The sequence below is a fragment of the Mobula hypostoma genome, chromosome 4 (genome assembly GCF_963921235.1).
Source record: "Mobula hypostoma chromosome 4, sMobHyp1.1, whole genome shotgun sequence".
Lineage (NCBI taxonomy): Eukaryota > Metazoa > Chordata > Chondrichthyes > Myliobatiformes > Myliobatidae > Mobula > Mobula hypostoma.
The window spans coordinates 172,737,289-172,753,699 of record NC_086100.1 but is presented as its reverse complement, the minus strand read 5'-3'; the positions used below and the strand labels follow the sequence as shown (position 1 = coordinate 172,753,699).

At 40.2% G+C, this 16,411-nt stretch overlaps 1 protein-coding gene across 9 annotated transcripts in view; it reads right to left on the bottom strand.

Moving 5' to 3' along the window:
• Window positions 1–16,411, bottom strand: part of ccdc142 (coiled-coil domain containing 142) — a 125,796-nt gene that overhangs the window by 64,214 nt on the left and 45,171 nt on the right. For all 9 annotated transcript variants that reach the window (XR_010017767.1, XM_063047017.1, XM_063047021.1 and 6 more), the window contains one exon: window positions 2,101–2,187. Coding sequence is in view for 8 of the 9 variants with exons in the window: in XM_063047017.1 (XP_062903087.1) it covers window positions 2,101–2,187 (87 nt within the window). In the remaining variant the exon portion in view is untranslated. The remainder of the gene's footprint in view (window positions 1–2,100; window positions 2,188–16,411) is intronic.

The following is a 16,411-nucleotide window of genomic DNA, read 5'->3' as shown; positions in this document are numbered from 1 at the left end:
TATGAAAGGGCTTCCTTCCTTCATCATTGTGCAAATTATTTTACTTCCCACAACTTTCTGCTTTCTCTGAACAACTTGCAGGGCAGATGTACAGCAACATGGGTTTTTGGTTTCTGTTACATAATCACATCTCTTCTTGATTATGCTTATAGCTTATGGGGAAAATCAATGCACCTTACTGGGTATAATTTTTCTATTTCAATATATATCACTTGAAAAATAGAAACATACGCATTCTTAAATTATGAGTGAAACTTATACACACATAATTATTAATATCCTCCATTCTTTTTCAATCTGTTATTAGATCAGTATGAGCAATAAATCAAGAATCAAGAATACTGCACTGTATTAATCCATAAACATAACACAATAATTTACGCTGCCTCATAGAAGTTACTTAATCTTAGCTGAATCAGCAGTAGTAATGCTACAATTTGCCTCAGTCTCACCACATAGAAAAAGGAAAGGGAAATTGTCAAGAGATGACAATTTTTAGTTGTCATCCCTCTCATCACCTTGCATGGCCTAGTAGAATACGAAAGGGCCAACTGTAAAAAAGCCATCAAAAATTTACTAACTTGCTCAAATATGTAAAAAGATAGTTAGAAGAAATAGAAACAGTTTTGAACATTTGTGGAACCATACACTATTTACGTAAAAAAGGTCTGTTAAACAGTAGTTCATAATTTTATTCCAGCTATTATTGGAAACATCAGTGACTATTTAAGTGTAGATTAGAAATATCAAAATTTACTTAATAGATTAATACTGCTTCACATTCATTTTAACAGATCTCCACAGTCAAAGCATATTAGGCCCAAAAACCTATCAAGAAAATCCCAAAAGTAAATGCAGATTCTAAAATCTGTTTCTACACCATTATTCAATTACATTGCAGTTCACTAAATTATTATTCTTACAACATTTAAAAGGCATTTGGATAGATAATTTGATAGGAAAGCTGTAGAAAAATACAGGCCTAATGTAATAGGGATTAACGTCATCAAGGACAAGCTGGACTGCGAGGATCAATCTTTGTACTGTACAATTCTATAAATCTATGGTTGCTCTTCTAACCTGTTTCAAGCTTTGGTTTTATATTTAGTTTCTCGCTGGACTTAAAATAAGTCCATAAAATACTGTGTAACATATTAAGACATCTAAATAATCTGATGTTCACCTGCAGCTTTCTATTGATAAAATTTCTTTCATAGGATGTTGTATATTGCCCCTAAATTGAGTATCTTCCTGCACTTTTCAATGGTAGATTGGCTGAAGCTGGTAGCTCATATGGGTGTTTACAATAAATAGTAACACAAGTAGGTAATATTACTAATGCTAGTTTTTCATTCCAAATTCATTTTATTAATTGAATTTAAATTCCCCAGCTGCTGTGCTGGGTTTCAAAGCCAAATATCTAAATACTCTGGACATTAGTCCAAAAAATTAAACATGAAGCCACATTACTAATAAACAATTTGTTATGGCTCCATTGCCATCTGGTATGGAGGGGCTGTTGTTGCACAGGATCGGAAAAAGCTGCAGAGGGTTGTAATCTCAGGCAGCTCCATTATGGGCACTTGACTCCCCACCACCGAGGACATTTTTAAAAGTAGATGACTCAAAAAGGCAGCATCCATCATTAAGGAACTCCGTCACCCAGTACGTGATCTCTTCTTATTACTACTATCAGAAAGGAGGTACAGGAGTCTGAAAACATACACTCAGCATTTTAGGAACTGCTTCTCCCCCTCTGCCATCAGATTTCTGAATGGATAATGAACACTGCCTCACTATTTTTTCCTCTCTATTTGCACTACTTATTTATTTTTTAATGTATTACACTGTACTCCTGCCACAAAACACAACAATTTCACAACATATGCTAGTAATAATAAACTTGACTCTGATTCTGAATTTGTCATTATTCAGACCAGAGGCTCCCAAAGATTTGATTTGCAGCTTGCCGCTTAAGGGAGGTATGTTTTTTCTGCACCCCACATCTGCAAGTCTTTATTCCACTAATAAGTATTGAATAATTTTAAAATTGAGCCCCCCTTTAACTTTATCTTCTCTCCTCCACACCAGTTTTAGTACCTTGATCCCAATGAATAAGAGCAATCCGTGACCACATAGAGATACAAAGATCCTTTACAAATGGTTCACAGTCACTTGGCAGTAATCCTAAAGAGAAAGAAAATCAAGCATTTGAAGGTCACTGTACAGAAGAAAAACTCCTTGAAATACTTCATCAAATTCCATTACAGCAATCATGCAAAAAGATTCAGTAAACTGTAAATTTCAATTTTATTAAAACATTTCCTTCCACTGTTCGATTTTTATTTTTCCCTTCTATGTCATGCAGCACAATATACTGAGTTCAGAATGTCAACAAGTTTCCTTTAGGCGCACTCCTGGATTAGAGATGGCATAGCGTGGTGGTGTTTTAATATAGATCACTAGAATCTCTGCCAAATGGAAAATTCTGGCCAGTTTTTCTGAAATAATAAAATATGTTTGTCTCCACTTCCGCCTCATAACATTCTGAACATTAGATATCAAATCCTGTCTGCAGAGTGCTAAAACCTATTAGTGTGACTTCCCAGTAAAACAAAGAATTAACAGTAGTATAAATAGAAGCAAAAAGCAGCTTAGTTTTCTCATAAATTAAATATAAGAATTTATACAGTGTTTAGATTTGTGACACTTAAAAATTGATGTGACACAGTGGTTCTGCTAGCAGAGCTGCTGCCTTACAGCTTCAGCAATCCCAGGTTCAACCTTGACCTCTGGTGACATTTGAATGAAAGTTGCATGTTCCCTCTGACTGCATGAATTGCATGAGTTCTGGTTTCTTTCTGCATCCCAAAAACATTGAGGTTGGTAGATTCGAGCAGCACACCCAAAATGCTGGAGGAACTCAGGCCAGGCAGCATCTATGGAAAAAAGCACAGTCGACGTTTCCGGCCGAAACCCTTCGAGTCCTGCCAAAAGGTTTCAGCCGGAAACGTCGACTGTGCTTTTTTCCATAGATGCTGCCCGGTCTACTGAGTTTCTTCAGCATTTGATGTGTGTTGCTTAGATCTTCAGCATCTGTAGATTTTCTCTTGCTTGAGGTTGGTAGATTATTTGGCATCTATAAATTGCCCCTCACTTAGTGGTAGATTCTGGTGGTGGTGGAGTGGGAGGTAGTTGATGAAAGTGCAGGGAAAGTAAACTGATATTGGTGTAGGAATAGTGTAACTGGATGCTTGATGGCTGGTGAGCCAATATATGTCTGCTTCCATGCTATATGACTCTAATTATCAAAGTAATTGCACATCATCCAAGAACAGCAGCAGATAATTACAGGGATATGGGTCCATGGAAATTTGACTGAGTGTTTTCAAAATTGGCTTGACCACAGAAGGCACAGGATGGTAGCAGATGGAACATATTCTGCCCGAGGTTCGTGACTAGTGGTGTTCAGCAGGGGTCTGGCAAGATTCTAACAGTGTGGAGGAAGAGAGGGATCTTGGAGTCCACGTCCATAGATCCCTCAAAATTATCATGCAAGCTGATCAGATGGTTAAGAAGGTGTGAGGTATGTCTGCCTTCATTTTTACACACAGCGAGTGGTAAGTGTGTGGAACACACTGCCAGGGATGGTGGTAGAATTAAATACATTAGGAACATTTAAGAGACTCTTAAGACAGGCATTAGGAAAATAGAGGGCTATGTGGTAGGGAAGGGTTAGATTGATCTTGAAGTACGTTAAAAGACTGGCACAACATCATGGGCCGAAGGGCCTGTGCTGTATTATGTTCTATGTTCTAAAAGGGGAAATGAAATATTTAGATTATAAAATAGCATTTAATGTTCTTAATAAAGTTCAGTCCACTGTTGCCGCCAAGCTGCGCAGGTTCACATCCGTGCAGTAACTGAATTGCTTCAGCATACATAGACTTCATTGCTGCACTACTGGAATTTTTTTAATATAATGCTTTATTAAAGTACCGGTCAGTTTTCAGGCAGTGTGAAAATTGCCCGCACAGAGCAATGGCTGGTGCGCGCAGCTGTAAAAAAAAACACCAGAGTGAACATTGGTTCAGTCATACAAACCCCATTTCCAGAAAAGTTGGGATATTTTCCAAAATGCAATAAAAACAAAAATCTGTGATATGTTAATTCACGTGAACCTTTATTTAACTGACAAAAGTACAAAGAAAAGATTTTCAATAGATTTACTGACCAACTTAATTGTATTTTGTAAACATACACAAATTTAGAATTTGATGGCTGCAACACACTCAACAAAAGTTGGGACAGAGGCATGTTTACCATTGTGTTACATCACCTTTCCTTTTAATAACACTTTTTAATCGTTTTGGAACTGAGGATGCTAATTGTAGTAGATTTGCAATTGGAAATTTTGTCCATTCTTGCATGATATAAGACTTCAGCTGCTCAACAGTCTGTGGTCTCCGTGTCTGATTCTCCTCTTCATGATGCGCCATACATTTTCAACAGGAGATGGATCTGAACTGGCAGCAGGCCAATCAAGCACACGCACTCTGTGTCTACAAAGCCATGCTGTTGTACCCCGTGCAGAATGTGGTCTGGCATTGTCCTGCTGAAATAAGCATGGATGTCCCGGGAAGAGACGTCGCCTTGATGGCAACATATGTCTCTCTAAAATCCTAATATATGCCTCAGAGTCAATGGTACCTTCACATACATGCAACTCACCCATGCCGTGGGCACTGATGCACCCCAATACCATCACAGATGCTGGCTTTTGCACCTTTCGCTGATAACAATCTGGATGGTCGTTTTCATCTTTGGCACAGAGAACTCGACACCCATTTTTTCCAAAAACTAGCTGAAATGTGGACTCATCTGACCACAGCACACGGTTTCACAATCTTTCGGTCCATCTGAGATGAGCTCGGGTCCAGAGAACTCGCTAGCATTTCTGCTTAGAGTTGATGTATGGCTTCCTCCTTGCGTAATACAGTTTCAAGCTGCATTTCTGGATGCAGCGACGGACTGTGTTGAGTGACAATGGTTTTCCGAAGTACTCCCGAACCCAGATGGCTATAATTGTCACAGTAGCATGACGGTTTCTTAGGCAGTACCGCCTGAGGGCTCGAAGATCACGCGCATTCAACAGTGGTTTCCACCCTTGCCCTTTACGCATTGAGATGTCTCTGAATTCTCTGAATTTTTTCACAATATTATGTACTGTAGATGTTGAAAGACCTAAATTCTCTGCAATCTTGCGTTGAGAAATGTTCCTTTTGAACTGACTAACAACTCACGAATTTTGGCACAAAGGTGTGAGCCACGACCCATCCTTGCTTGCAAAGACTGAGTCTTTGATGGATGCTACTTTTACCCAGTCATGATACCTTACCTGCTACCAATTAGTCTGCTTAATGTGGAGTCTTCCAAACAGGTGTTACTTGAATATTCTGTGCACTTTTCAATCTTATTTTAACTCTGTCCCAACTCCTGTTGAGTGTGTTGCAGCCATCAAATTCTAAATTTGTTTACAAAATTGTATGTTTACAAAATACAATTAAGTTGGCCAGTAAAACTATTGAAAATCTTTTCTTTGTACTTTTGTTAGTTAAATAAAGGTTCATGTGAATTAACATACCACAGATTTTTGTTTTTATTGCATTTTGGAAAATATCCCAACTTTTCTGGAAATGGGGTTTGTAGATTGAAGGAGAAGACAGAAGAATAATTCAAACTACAGAAATTGGTTTCAATAATTAACAAATCTAAGGTTGCAAAGAAAAGCTATTCATTAAATGATTGAAATTTAGCACAGAATCAGATAAATGATTACAACTATCAGTTCACACAAATGACATTCTCTTGCTATCAAAGGGCAAATTTCTTTGACTTTTTGATAGATTCTGCAGCTTCCATATCACACAGGAAGGCTGCTTCCTGCACATATGCTTCTCCAAAATAACTTCACACCAAAGTAAAATTTACTGAGTACTACTTTGTGTGATTCATTTTTGACCATGCATCCACCGACTGCTGCCACAATATGCATTTCTGCTCTGGCACACCAAAGAAATTCTTCCTCAAGCTATGGTTTATTTAGAACAAGGTTTGCCAACCTGGGGTCCATAGACCCCTTTGTTAACGATAGGGGCCCATGGCATTAAAAAAAAGGTTGGGAATCCCTGATTTAGTTATACAATATGAAACAAGTCTTTCAATGCAAAGCATCCATGCTGACCAAGGTACTCATCTAAACTAGTCCCATTACCCTGTGTTTACCCATAATTCTACAGGAATCTTCTGAGGTGTATATATTTCAATGCTAGGAGTATTGCGGGGAAGGCGGATGAGTTGAGAGCGTGGATTGACACGTGGAATTACGATGTTGTAGCAATTAGTGAAACTTGGCTACAGGAGGGGCAGGACTGGCAGCTTAATATTCCAGGGTTCCGATGTTTCAGATGTGATCGAGGCAGAGGAATGAAAGGTGGGGGAGTAGCATTGCTTGTTAGGGAAAATATTACAGCAGTGCTCAGGCAGGACAGATTAGAGGGCTTGTCTACTGAGTCCTTACGGGTGGAGCTGAGAAACAGGAAAGGTATGGCCACATTAGTGGGATTGTATTACAGACCACCCAATAGTCAACGAGACTTGGAAGAGCAAATCTGCAGAGAGATAGCAGGCAACTGCAGGAAACATAAAGTTGTGGTGGTAGGGGATTTTAATTTTCCATACATTGATTGGGACTCCCATACTGTTAGGGGTCTAGATGGTTTAGAGTTTGTAAAATGTGTTCAGGAAAGTTTTCTAAATCAATATCTAGAGGGACCAACTAGAGGGGATGCAATATTGGATCTCCTGTTAGGAAACGAATTAGGGCAAGTGACAGAAGTCTGTGTAGGGGAGCACTTTGGTTCCAGTGATCATAACATCATTAGTTTCAATTTGATCATGGACAAGGATAGATCTGGTCCTAGTGTTGAGGTTCTGAACTGGAAGAAGGCCAAATTTGAAGAAATGAGAAAGGATCTAAAAAGCGTGGATTGGGACAGGTTGTTCTCTGGCAAAGATGTGATTGGTAGGTGGGAAGCCTTCAAAGGGGAAATTTTGAGAGTGTATGTTCCCGTCAGGATTAAAGGCAAATTGAATAGGAATAAGGAACCTTGGTTCTCAAGGGATATTGCAACTCTGATAAAGAAGAAGAGGGAGTTGTATGAAATGTATAGGAAACAGGGGGTAAATCAGGTGCTTGAGGAGTATAAGAAGTGCAAGAAAATACTTAAGAAAGAAATCAGGAGGGCTAAAAGAAGACATGAGGTTGCCTTGGCAGTCAAAGTGAAGGATAATCCAAAGAGCTTTTACAAGTATATTAAGAGCAAAAGGATTGTAAGGGATAAAATTGGTCCTCTTGAAGATCAGAGTGGTCGGCTTTGTGCGGAACCAAAGGAAATGGGGGAGATCTTAAATAGGTTTTTTGCGTCTGTATTTACTAAGGAAGCTGGCATGAAATCTATGGAATTGAGGGAATCAAGTAGTGAGACCATGGAAACTGTACAGATTGAAAAGGAGGAGGTGCTTGCTGTCTTGAGGAAAATTAAAGTGGATAAATCCCCGGGACCTGACAGAGTGTTCCCTCGGACCTTGAAGGAGACTAGTGCTGAAATTGCGGGGGCCCTGGCAGAAATATTTAAAATGTCGCTGTCTACGGGTGAAGTGCCGAAGGATTGGAGAGTGGCTCATGTTGTTTCATTGTTTAAAAAAGGATCGAAAAGTAATCCGGGAAATTATAGGCCGGTGAGTTTAACGTCAGTAGTAGCTAAGTTATTGGAGGGAGTACTAAGAGACAGAATCTACAAGCATTTGGATAGACAGGGGCTTATTAGGGAGAGTCAACATGGCTTTGTGCGTGGTAGGTCATGTTTGACCAATCTGTTGGGAGTTTTTCGAGGAGGTTACCAGGAAAGTGGATGAAGGGAAGGCAGTGGATATTGTCTACATGGACTTCAGTAAGGCCTTTGACAAGGTCCCGCATGGGAGGTTAGTTAGGAAAATTCAGTCGCTAGGTATACATGGAGAGGTGGTAAATTGGATTAGACATTGGCTCGATGGAAGAAGCCAGCGAGCGGTGGTAGAGAATTGCTTCTCTGAGTGGAGGCCTGTGACTAGTGGTGTGCCACAGGGATCAGTGCTGGGTCCATTGTTATTTGTCATCTATATCAATGATCTGGATGATAATGTGGTAAATTGGATCAGCAAGTTTGCTGATGATACAAAGATTGGAGGTGTAGTAGACAGTGAGTAAGGTTTTCAGAGCCTGCAGAGGGACTTGGACCAGCTGGAAAAATGGGCTGAAAAATGGCAGATGGAGTTTAGTACTGACAAGTGTGAGGTATTGCACATTGGAAGGACAAACCAATGTAGAACATACAGGGTTAGTGGTAAGGCACTGAGGGGTGCAGTGGAACAGAGGGATCTGGGAATACAGATACAAAATTCCCTAGAAGTGTCGTCACAGGTAGATAGGGTCGTAAAGAGAGCTTTTGGTACATTGGCCTTTATTAATCGAAGTATTGAGTATAAGAGCTGGAATGTTATGATGAGGTTGTATAAGGCATTGGTGAGGCCGAATCTGGAGTATTGTGTTCAGTTTTGGTCACCAAATTACAGGAAGGATATAAATAAGGTTGAAAGAGTGCAGAGAAGGTTTACAAGGATGTTGCCGGGACTTGAGAAACTCAGTTACAAAGAAAGGTTGAATAGGTTAGGACTTTATTCCCTGGAGCATAGAAGAATGAGGGGAGATTTGATAGAGGTATATAAAATTATGATGGGTATAGATAGAGTGAATGCAAGCAGGCTTTTTCCACTGAGGCAAGGGGAGAAAAAATCCAGAGGACATGGGTTAAGGGTGAGGGGGGAAAAGTTTAAAGGGAACATTAGGGGGGGCTTCTTCACACAGAGAGTGGTGGGAGTATGGAATGGGCTGTCAGACGAGGTGGTAAATGCGGGTTCTTTTTTAACATTGAAGAATAAATTGGACAGATACATGGATGGGAGGTGTATGGAGGGATATGGTCCGTGTGCAGGTCAGTGGGACTAGGCAGAAAATGGTTCGGCACAGCCAAGAAGGGCCAAAGGGCCTGTTTCTGTGCTGTAGTTTCTATGGTTCTATGGTTCTAGGAGTGGTCACTGAAAGTCAGCAAAATCAAAGAGCTGAATATCGACTACAAGCCCATGAGCCTGTCCTCCTCAGCGGAACACAAGTGGAGAGGGTCAGTGGCTTTAAATTCCTCATCATTAATATCTCAGAGGATCTGTACTAGGACCAGCAAAAAAGGCACAACAGCAGCTCTATTTTCTTATTAGTTTGCATAGATTAGGCAGGGCACCAAAAACTTTGACAAACTTCTATAATGCACGGTGGAAAGTATCCTAACTGGATGCATCATGGTCTGGAATGAAAACAGCAATGCCCAGGAGCAGCAAAGTCTACAGAAAGTACTGGACACAGCCCAGTCCATTGGGGCAAATCCTTTCCCATCACTGTACTCATTTACAAGGGGTGCTGCCACAAGAAAATAGCATCCATCATCAATGACCCCCATCATCCAGGCCATGTCCTCTTCTTGCTACTTCCTTTGGGCAAGAGGAACAGAAGCCTTAGGTCCCACATCACCAGATTCAGCAACAGTTATTACTCTACATCCATCAGGCTCCTGAAATGGCATGGTTAACTTCATTCAACAATACTCTGAACTGATTCTTCCCCTCTGCCATCTGATTCCTAAATGGACATTGAAGCTTTGGCCACAACCTCACTTTTTTAATTTACAGTATTTCTGGTTTTGCACATTAAAAAAAAATCTATTCAATATATGCAATTGATTTATTTGTTTATTTATTATGTTTTATTTTATTTATTATTATTTCTTTCTCCCTCTGCTAGATTATGTATTGCATTGAACTGCTGCTGCTAAGTTAACAAATGTCACGTCACATGCCGGTGATAATAAACCTGATTCTGATTCTGATTCTATGACTTACAGATTCACTTTCAAAGACTCTTTACAAGTCATGTTCTCAGTATTATTTTTACTTGCACAGTATGTTTTCTTTTAAACATTGGTTGTTTTCCAGTCTTTGTCTGTTTATATGTACTATTTTTGTAAAATTCTATTGTATTTGTTTTTCCCAGTAAATGCTTGCAAGAAAATGAATCTCAATGTAGCATATGGTAACAAATAATAAACTTACTTTGTACTTTTACATCTGTTGGGTGCACAATGTACACTTTTAGTTACGTATCATAATATATAAAAACATTGGTCCAAAAAGACTTAGAAGGAAACTGAAATGCAAGGTTATAGCTATGAGAAAAGGATGAAAATTAGAATGGATCAGGTTTCTTTTTTGAGAAGAATCACCAAAGGAGCTACCAAATACAGGTCGACCTTCACTAATCCAGCACCATCGGGACCCGAGGAGTGCCCTATCAGTGAAAATGCCGAATTACAGAAGGATCACATTAAGCATAATCGTGCCGAATTAGCGAAGGAACCGGATTACAGGTCGTCGGATTGGTGAAGGTCGACTGTAATAATTTTTAAAACTATGAATTCTCTTGCATTGCAGATAGAGAGTGTACTTCCATTTGTGGGAAAGAGCAAACCTAGGGGACAGTAATGAGAGAGTCACTGTGAAATCAAATGTGGAATTCAGAACATACTCCTTTATTGAGTGGTGAGATTGTAAAACTTGCAAGTAGAAGCAGCTGAGGCGAACAGTGCCATGCATTTATAATGAGGAACAGGTTACACTCATGTAGAAAGATATACCAAGGATCAGATCAAGCATGAATCAAATGACCTGTTTCTGTTTCATACAATCCTTGTAATTTTCCTTTGCTGTTAAAGACATATTTTAATACTATGTAATTATTTGGCTGAATATTTAAACATTTTTTTTTTGTCAGTTATCTGTTTATGTCCAGTTTTTCGTAAAATCTTACTGTAGTTTTTTCTCCCTTGTAAATACTTACAAGTAAATAAATCTCAAGGTAATACATGTTAACATATACATACTTTGGTAATAATATTACAAAGTTCAAAATAATTCTAAGTATTTAAGATGTCTCTGAGAGAAAAAGAAATACATTCCTCTAGCATGTTCATGGCAGAACATTAAGTTGAACAAAGAAATATAATTCACACCTCTAAAACCTTGAGGATTATTGAAACCAATTTAAGACTGCAGGGAAAAGCAATTCATTATGTCACAACTAAAATTTACTGCAAAATCAGATGAATAATTATGGCTATTAGTCTACAAAACTGACATTTCACTAAAGGGCAAATTTTCTTTATTTTTAACCATCACATTCTGAACTTTTCAGACACAAAGCAACAAATCTCATTTCATGCATTTTCACACCAACTAAGAGTAAGCATTTGAGGAGCATTATTTTATGTAATGCATTTCTCAGTAGTCATAGCATAATAACAATTGACTGATACTACTACATAATCAATTTCTGTTCTTGCTCATACCAAATTAAAAATTAATTCAAAACTATTATTAGCAAACTTTTTTCGAAACTGTGTTTTCCTAGATTTAAGAAAAGTATCAATAAGGTAGTTTCTGCTTTATGTTATCTTAACAAATGCCATTGACTGTAGTATTACTAGATTTTATTCTGGTTTTGCAAAATCAAGTTAAAATGTTCTTTTCAAACATTTCTGGCTTGTAACAACTATACCAACATAATTAAGTTCAACTGTTCTTTTAAGGTATTTGCAGCTTATATTTATAAATCATGTTGAAAGCCTTCCCTTTCCCTTAACTTGCACTTTGTGGTTCAGTTTGCTGTGCTATGACAAATATCCAATATCCTTCTTATCGCAAGAGATCTACTAATAATGCTGATTTTGTTGGCACTGAGTAAAGGTACTCATAAAATTGATTCCATAGCTGCATTATTTCTTCCTTTGCCTGGGGATGCAGTTTATCCAGGCTTATCAACTTAAAGATGCCAAACCCCTTTTAATTTCCTCATTACTATTTATTGTTTCTAATATTTCACATTCTTTCTTCTTAATCTCAAAGACTGTTTTCATCTCGTCTCTTCTGTAACAGCAGATGCGAAACATACAGTATCCATTCTTGTACCTGATGCTATCTGATCTGATGAATATTTCCTGCATTCTTTTTTTCAGAGAATTAGTGTATTCAGCAACAGCTGTGTTCTGCATCTCACAGTTCTAGCATTTTTTTTCCCTCTTTCAGTGCCCTCATCACTTCCTTCTGTCTATACACCTCCAGATAGACCAGCTGTGATCCGTTTCCCTCTCTTGGAAGGCATTGAATACAGTTGTGGACTCCACCTTATTGCCTTTGTTTCCTCTGTCTTTCCCCCTTCTTTGCAGCTGAAAAAGTTCATGTTTTCTTGTTCTTCCAGTTCTGTTGAAACAGTAACTCTGTTTCAGTCCCCACAGAATTACTTACTTAATTTTAATTAATGGCATTATTTGTCTTTTCAAATTGTTTGTCAGTTTTTGTTTCTGTATAGTTTTCCATAAATTCTACTGTGTTTCTTTATATTCCAGTAAATGTCCAGAAGAAAATGAATCTCCGGGTAGTAAATGGTGACATATCCATACTTCAATAATAAATTTACTTTGACTTGAAACAGATACTCCCTAACCTTCTAAAAAGATATAGCATTTTCTGGTTTACTCCCAGCTATGAGCTATTCTGTACTGGGCTGTCAGATGTGGGATGTCCAGAAGACTCCCAGCCTCCCGGACGGCCACATCTGCGCCAGGTGCATCGAGCTGCAACTCCTTAGGGACTGGGTTAGGAAACTGAAGATGCGGCTCGATGACCTTCAGCTGGTCAGGGAAAGTGAGGTGATAAAGAGGAGCCATAGGAAGTAGTCACACCCTTGCCTTGGGAGTCAGATAAGTGGTTAACAGTCAGGAGAGGGAAGGGCAAGAGCCAGATACTAGAGAGTACCCCTGTGGCTGTCCCCCTTAACAATAAGAACTCCTGCTTGAGTACTGTTGTGGGCGGGGGGGGGGGACACCTACCTAGGAGAAGCAACAGTGGCCATGCCTCTGGCACAGAGTCGAGCCCTCTGGTTCAGAAGGGTAGGGAAAGGAAGAGGATGGCAGCAGTGATAGGGGACTCTATAGTTAGGGGGTCAGACAGGCGATTCTGTGGACGCAGGAAAGAAACACGGATGGTAGTTTGCCTCCCAGGTGCCAGGGTCCGAAATGTTTCTGATTGCGTCCACAATATCCTGAAGAGGGAAGGTGAACAGTTAGAGGTCGTGGTACATATTGGTACCAACAACATAGGTAGGAAAAGGGAGAAGGTCCTGAAAACAGACTACAGGGAGGTAGGAAAGAAGCCGAGAAGCAGGATAACAAGGGTAGTAATCTCGAGATTACTGCCTGTGCCACGCGACACTGAGTATAGGAATAGAGTGAGGTGGAGGATAAATGTGTGGCTGAGGGATTGGAACAGGGGGCAGGGATTCATATTTCTGGATCATTGGGACCTCCTTTGGGGCAGGCGTGACCTGTGCAATAAGGGTGTGTTGCACTTGAATCTGAGGGGGACTAATATCCTGGCAAGGAGGTTTGCTAAAGCTATTGGGGAGAGTTTAAACTAGAATTGGGGGTGGGAACCAAACTGAAGAGACAGAGGAAGGGGTGGTTGGCCCACAAATACAGAAATCTTGCAGGCAGTGTGAGAGGGAGGATAGGCAAGTGATAGAGAAGGGATGCGCTCAGACTGATGGTTTGAGATGTGCCTATTTTAATGCAAGAGGTATCATGAACAAAGCGGATGATCTTAGAGTGTGGATCAGTACTTGAAGCTATAATGTTGTGGCCATTACAGAGACTTGGATGGCTCAGGGGCAGGAATGGCTACTTAAGAGTGCCAGGCTTTAGATGTTTCAGAAAGGACAGGCAAAAGAAGTGGGTACATGGCACTATTGATCAGAGGTAGTGTCACGGCTGCAGAAAAGGAGGAAGTCATGGAGGGATTGTCTATTGAGTTTCTGTGGGTGGAAGTTAGAAACAGGAAGGGGTCAATAACTCTACTGGGTGTTTTTTTTATAGACCACCTAATAGTAACAGGGACATCGAGGAGCAAATAGGGAGACAGATTCTGGAAAGATGCAATAATAACAGGGTTGTTGTGGTGGGAGATTTTAATTTTTCCCCAATATTGATTGGCATCTCCCTAGAGCAAGGGATTTAGATGGGGTGGAGCTTGTTAGGTGTGTTTAGGAAGATTTTCTGACATAATATGTAGATAAGCATAAAGAGGAGAGGCTGTACTTGTTCTGATGTTGGGAAATGAACCTGGTCAGGTGTCAGTTCTCTCAATGGGAGAGCATTTTGGAGATAGTAATCACAATTCTATCTCCTTTACCATAGCATTAGAGAGGGATAGGAGCAGACAAGTTAGGAAAGCGCTTAATTGGAGTAAGGGGAAATATGAAGCTATCAGCAGGAACTTGGAAGCATAAATTGGGAACAGATGTTCTCAGGGATTTGTACGGCAGAAGTGTGGCAAGTGCTCAGGGGATATTTGCGTAACGTTCTACATAGGTACATGTCAATCAGACAAGGAAAGGATGGTAGGGTACAGGAATCATGGTGTACAAAGGCTGTTGAAAATCTCGTCAAGAAGAAAGGCTTACGAAAAGTTCAAAAAAACAAGGTAACGATAGAGATCTAAAAAATAATAAGGGGAGCAGGAAGGAGCTTAGGAGAGCCAGAAGGGGCCATGAAAAGGCCTTGGCAGACAGGGTTAAGGAAAACCCCAAGGCATTCTACAAGTATATGAACAGCAAGAGGATAAGACATGAGAGAATAGGACCAATCAAGTGTAACAGTGGAAAAGTGTATATGGAACCGGAAGAGGTTGCGGAGGTACTTAATGAATACTTTGCTTCAGTATTCACTATGGAAAAGGACCTTGGTGATTGTAGGGATGACTTACAGAGCACTGAAAAGCTTGAGCAGATAGACATTGAGAAAGAGGATGCGCTGGAGCTTTTGTAAAGCATTAAGTTGGATAAGTCACCGAAACCAGACGAGATATACCTCAGACTACTGTGGGAGGTGAGGGAGGAGATTGCTGAGCTTCTGGCAATGACCTTTGCATCATTAACGGGGATAAGAGAGGTTCCTAAGGATTGGAGGGTTGCAGATGTTGTTCCCTTATTCAAGAAAGGGAGTAGAGATAGCCCAGGAAATTATAGACCAGTGAGTCTTACTTCAGTGGTTGGTAACTTGATGGAGAAGATCCTGAGAGGCAGGATTTAAGAAGATTTGGAGAAGCATAATATGATTAGGAATAGTCAGCATGGCTTTGTCAAAGGCAGGCCGTGCCTTATGAGCCTGACTGAATTTTTTTGAGGGTGTGACTAAACACATGGATGAAGGTAGAGCAGTAGATGTGGTGTATATGGATTTCAGCAAGGCATTTTATAAGGTACCCCATGCAAGGCTTATTGAGAGAGTAACAGGGCATGGGATCCAAAGAGACCTTGCTTTGTGGATCCAGAATTGGCTTTCCCACAGAGGGCAAAGTGTGGTTGTAGACGGGTCATATTCTGCATGGAGGCCAGTGACCAGTGATGTGCCTCAGGAATCTGTTCTGGGACCCCTTCTCTTCGTGATTTTTATAAATGACCTGGATGAGGAAGTGGAGGGATGGGTTAGTAAATTTGCTGATGACACAAAGGTTGGGGCTGTTGTGGATAGTGTGGAGGCTGTCAGAGGTTACAGAGGGACATCGATAGGATGCAAACCTGGGCTGAGAAGTGGCAGATGGAGTTCAACCTAGATAAGTGTAAAGTGGTTCATTTCAGTAGGTCAACTATGATGGCAGAATATAGTACAGGTCGACCTTCACTAATCCGACTGCCTGTAATCCGGTTCCTTCGATAATTATACTTAATGTGATCCTTCTGTAATTCGGCATTTTCACTAATCTGGCACTCCTCAGGTCCCAATGGTACCAGATTAGTGAAGGTCGACGTGTATTAATGGTAAGACTGTTATCAGTGTGGAGGATCAGAGGGCTCTTGGGGTCCAAGTCCATAAGACACTCAAAGCCAAGAGTGTATTGGCCTTCATCAACCGTGGGATTGAGTTCAAGAGCAAAGAGGTAATGTTACAGCTATATAGGACCCTGGTCAAACCACACTTGGAGTACTGTGCTTAATTCTGGTCACCTCACTACAGGAAGGATGTGAAAACTATAGAAAGGGTGAACAGGAGATTTACAAGGATGTTACCTGGATTAGGAAGCATGCCTTATGAGAATAGGTTGAGTGAACTTGGCCTTTTCTCCTTGGAGTGATGAAGGATAAGAGCCACCTGAT